This window comes from Gekko japonicus, unplaced genomic scaffold, assembly GCF_001447785.1.
Source record: "Gekko japonicus isolate JY-2015 unplaced genomic scaffold, Gekko_japonicus_V1.1 scaffold893, whole genome shotgun sequence".
In the NCBI taxonomy this organism is placed as follows: domain Eukaryota; kingdom Metazoa; phylum Chordata; class Lepidosauria; order Squamata; family Gekkonidae; genus Gekko; species Gekko japonicus.
Window position 1 is genome coordinate 23,991 of NW_015170302.1, and position 5,255 is coordinate 29,245.

Sequence of the window (5,255 nt, forward strand, 5' to 3'; positions counted from 1 at the left end):
TTAGGAGGTCTACCAGCAAGGCCGTAAGAACATACAAGAAGCCATGTTGGATCAGTCCGATGGCCCATCCAGTCCAACACTTTGTGTCACACAGTGGCCAAAACCCAGGTGCCATTCGGAAGTCCACCAGCAGGGCCATAAGAACATACGAGAAGCCATGTTAGATCAGTCCGATGGCCCATCCAGTCCAACACTCTGTGTCACACAGTGGCCAAAAACTAGGTGCCATTAGGAGGTCCACCAACAGGGCCATAAGAACATACGAGAAGCCATGTTGGATCTGGCCGATGGCCCATCCAGTCCAACACGCTGTGTCACACAGTGGCCAAAAACTAGGTGCCATCAGGAGGCCCACCAGCAGGGCCAGAAAAGATGGAGATGGTTCAAACCGGTGTATGTGATCCTTCTGTGAATCTGTTTGTTTAGATATTCATACCCCCGTTTCCTCTTTAGTGGGGACCCAAAGCAGTTCACAATGTCATTTTCCTCTCCTCTATTTTATCCTCACAAGAACCCTGTGAGGTAGATCAGGCTGACAGACGTTGTGACTGGCCCAAGGGCATCCAGCGAGCTTCCTTGGCAGAGCGGGATCTGATCCCAGGTGCTCCAGAGCTAAGGTTCCCAACTTCCAGGTGAGGCCTGGAGTTCTTCTGGAAGACTGTAGAGATCTGTTCCCCTGGAAGAAATGGCAGCTTCAGAGCGAAGACTGTATGGCATATCACAGAGTCTAGGAGCAACGAAAGCCTTAGAGTAACGCTACATCCTCACTGAGCTTGTGCCTCTCCCAAAGCTCTATCCTCCCCAGGTACCACCCCCAAATCTCCAGGAATTTCTCAAGCCGAGGGGGCAACCCTACCCAGACCCTCACTCCAGCAGTCTAACCGCTACCCATGCTGATCTGGAGCAGCTTGTCAGACCGACCGTCCTCCGGCTCTGATTGCCAGCGAGGCTGAACACTTACCTTCTTTCGTCTTTTTATGTTCCCCTCGCTCCTTCTGTAAGGATCGTTCTAGCCGGGATCTGTGTTCATAAACAACTAGAGGAGGGGGAAAAGAGAAGGGGGGGTGGAAATCAGTCTCTGATCATTCCATACAAGTGGTATTTTTTGAGTGTGCAACAAAGCTATCCTTTTTTTTTGTCTGCTCGCCTTCCTAGGAGCTCAGCATAGGGGTCAGTGCTCCCTCTAAGCTGTGGAGTCTTGTGAGCAAAAATTCTACTTTGTGAGCGACTTGGCATTAAAGTTGTGAGCGAGCGATTTGGCTACTGCATACATTAGTTTGCTCTGGAGCCCCATCCTTCCTGAGCTAAGAGAAAAATGTGTGAGCTGGAGGCTAGAAAACTGTGAGCTAGCTCACACTAACCCAGCTTAGCAGGAACACTGGTAGGGATGCCAGCCTCCAGGTGGGGCCTGGGGATCACTTGGAATGACAGCTCATCTCCAGACTGCAAAGATAATTTCCCCAGGAGAAAAGGGATGCTTTGGTGGGTGGACAGTATGGCACTGTACCCCGCTTAGGGTCCCTGTCCTCCCCAGGCTCCACCCCCAAATCTCCCTACCCGCGCCTCCCTCTGTCAGTGCCCAAGGGGGAGCCAGCAACCCTAGCTCAGGGAGGCACAGATGCTTTCTTCTATCATGTTTACAACAGCCCTGCCAGGTAGGTGAGGCCAAGGGAGAACAAATTGGCCCAAAGTCACCTCTGTAATTGCACTATGCCATGCAAAGGAAAGCGAACGATGCCCCTAAACAACTTACACAAACCAAGCACCTTTTCAGAATTCTTTTGTACCAGTCAGGCGTGATTTAAACATAATGCCCATTGAGGCGAAAGCTGTTATTTGGGGCAGAGGGGTGGGATTTTGGACTCACAAAAGGGTCTTGTTTAGACCCCTGCTTCGTTTTTCCCACTGATGTCGTTGCAAAGGCAAATCGGTAGGGCTGCCAACCTCCAGGAGGGGTCTGGAGATGCCCAGCTATTGCAATTGATTCCCAGGCAATCGAGATCAGTGTCAGCTAGGCCTCCGGCCTGGCTGTCATGAAGATGGGGGGATGCTTTCGAATGATGAGTTTCATTTCTGCTGTGCCTACACTGGGTTTATTATCTGTCTTCTGTGCAGGGGTCATTTCCTGCAGTAGCGCACAGGAGTGGAGCTCCGGCAGTAAAGAGCCCAGGGGGTGGGCACAGGCAACAAGCCCCACCCCCTGCTCCCAGCAGCCCTCAGTCAGAGCAAGAAGCAGCCAGGTAAGTTGCAGAGCTCCCCCCGGCCCCCCAGTTCAAAACAGTCCAGTGGCACCTTTAAGAGCAAGTTTTATTCAGGTACAAGCTCTCCCTCCTCTGTGAGGACAGATCTGCACGTCCCCCCCCAATAGCTAGCAATCCAAAACAGTCCAGTGGAGCCTGAGCGGCGGGTGTTGCCTTCTGACACACTTCCAGTGATGTTAGGGGGTGTGGCATATGCAAATAAGTTATGCTAATGAGTTACACTAGTGAGCTCCTGCACCTCTTTTTCAACGAAATGATCCCTGCTTCTGTGTTCTAGGACCTTGAGTGCCTGGTGTAGTCTTTCTCCTGGGAAATGTTACCCATTACTTTGGCGGGCTTCTGCTCACCGCCTGATTGGCCGGGGGCCATCAGGGGACCCCTTTATGTATATCTATTTGCTTCGCACGCTTTCTCTTTAGTCCTGACACAAAATAGTTATGATACCTGCAGCACTACTGTCTCAACAAACTTCACTTCTTTGAATGAACACCCTTGGGAACTGACACTCAGTTCTCCTGGAGAAGACGGCTGCTCTGGAGCGTAGACTTGACGCCATTGGATCCCACTGAAGCCCTTGCCCTCCCCAAACCCCGCCCTTCCCTGGCTCTACCCCCCAAATCTCCTGTTATTTCCCCACCCAGAACTGGCAGCCCTCCAAACTGGAAGCTGCAAAGAGTTGTTGGGGGGGGGCATCCACCAAAGGCAAGAAAGAAAGCAAGGAGTTCTGCAATGGGGGGGGAGGCGTCCCCCTCACAGTACCAGTTTTTCACTCAGAAATGCTCAGCGCGCAAACATGTGCTAGGGCACAAGCCGAGACAGGGCCTTTGCCTGGCGCAACCGAGCACGCAGACAGCTACGGCTCTGCCCAGAGAGCAATAAACGTCCCCCAGAGCCAGGAAGAAATCAGATGCTTTCCAGAAAGCGCGCTTGCCAGGATGAAGGAAATACTTCTTTTCACAGCGAGCGATGAAAACGGGGGATTCGCTGCCAGAGGATGTGATGGCCAGAGGCACAGACAGCTTTAAAAGGGGATTAGACAGCTTCATGGAGGAGGGGGTCTATCCGTGGCCACTAGCCATGGGGGGAGCTAAAGGGAACCTCCACATTCAGAGCTCGTAGACCCCTGAATACCAGTGCCAGGAGGAAACATCAGGGGGGGAAGGCCTGTGATGTGTGAGACAGGATGACGCCCTTGTGGGAGGGCGTTAGCTGACGGTCGGACGTCCTGGTCAAGGCTTGTAAGGCGAAACAGCTTCTCGGCTACGAAAAGAACTCCTGCAATGGATGTTCCGGCCAGGTGGTGGCAGTGTGGCGATTGACATATGGGTCCTGAAGCCTGGTCAGCAAGCAGCCGTGCGGGAAAATGACGGAGCCAGCCAGAAGATGTCTACACCGGGCAGTGACGGCGCGTGCAATTAAAATGAATATATGTTGTCTTCCCTCTCCCCTACAAACATTGTTAGTCCCTTGTCTATATTGAGTAACTGTACATCGCTTTGAGCCCACTGGGGAAAGCGATTAATAAATGGAAAGTATTATTATTATTAATGACGGACTAGAATGGACCATGGGTCTGATTCAGCACGGCTGAATCCAAAATCCTGATTTCCCTGTCACTCCGTGAGCTACGGGACCACCAGCTTGGTTCTGTCGAGGCTTCCTCCTTTGCGGCATGAAAGCACGGCTGCCATTCAACCAAGGTGTTGTATTTAGGCTTGCCAATCTCCAGGCGATAGCCGGAGAGCTCCGGGGATTGCAGCCGATCTCCAGGCGACACAGATCTGTTCCCCTGGAGAAAATGGCCGCTCTGGAAGGTAGACTCTATGGCATCATACCCCGTCGAAGTCCCTCCCCTCCCCAAACCCCGCCCTCCTTCGGGTCCTCTCCCCAAATAGCCAGGTATTTCCCAAGTCAGAGGTGGCGACCCTCGTTGCTTTCCACGCTCCTGCCAAGTTCACGCCGGAAGTTGACTCCCGGCATCTTCCCCTGTCTCTTAGGTTAATTCATGCAATCAGCTTTATTGCAGGTTGAATGTATTAACGTAGTGTAGGGGTCATTTCCTGCAGGAACGCACAGGAGCAGAGCTCCGGCAGTAAAGAGCCCAGGGGGCGGGCACATGCAACAAGCCGCACCCCCTGCTCCCAGCAGCCCTCAGTCAGAGCAAGAAGCAGCCAGGTAAGCTGCACAGCCCCCCGGGGCCCCGGTCCAAAACAGTCCAGTGGCACCTATAAGACCAAGTTTTATTCAGGTACAAGCTCTCCCTCCTCTATGAGGACAGATCTGCACGCCCCCCCCCCCAATAGCTAGCAATCCAAAACAGTCCAGTGGAGCCTGAGCGGTGGGTGTTGCCTTCTGACACACTTCCGGTGATGTCAGGGGATGAGGCAGGCATATGCAAATAAGTTATGCTAATGAGTTGCGCTAATGAGCTCCCGCACCTCTTTTTTTTACGAAATGACCCCTGATGTAGTGTGATTTAGTTAGCAGATTCCCACATCAGCTCGAACTCTGGACATTCAGGACCAATACTCCCAAGCACTCCGGGCATTAGAAAAGGTGAAAACAAGATGTTGATTTTATTTTATGTCTTCATTTCTGTCGATTTCTATTCTGCCCTCCCTGCCAGTGGGCTTAGGGCGAATCGCAAGCAAGTGTTGAGCCATTCAGCTCATCACAATGAGCAGAAACACCAACAGAATAATGAAAAAGGTCAAAACAACATGATTTAAAACAAGTCACACTATCCATGTACGTGCACAGTCTCCAAAAACTGGCACCGCTGGGCCTCTGAGGTCTTCACCTGGGCCGTGTGCAGGTAGTAAAACTACCAAAAAAAAAGCTTTGTCTCTTCTTTGAAACGTGGGGTACAAAGGCTTGGATGCTGCCAGTTTTTCTGCAAGGAGGTACCCCTTGTAACTACCCTAGGATCAGGGGTCGTTTGGTAGAAAAAGAGCTAGGGGAACTCATTAGCATCACTCATTAGCATATGCCACA

The 5,255-nt window shown here is 52.0% G+C and overlaps 1 protein-coding gene across 1 annotated transcript in view; it reads right to left on the reverse strand.

Annotated features, from left to right (window-relative positions):
• The window catches only part of LOC107116084 (Golgi integral membrane protein 4-like), a gene marked incomplete at its 3' end in the record, with an annotated part of 47,462 nt that overhangs the window by 23,419 nt on the left and 18,788 nt on the right, over positions 1–5,255 (reverse strand). Inside the window, exon 3 of the mRNA XM_015417946.1 lies at positions 962–1,036. Within this exon, the coding sequence (XP_015273432.1) occupies positions 962–1,036 (75 nt within the window). The remainder of the gene's footprint in view (positions 1–961; positions 1,037–5,255) is intronic.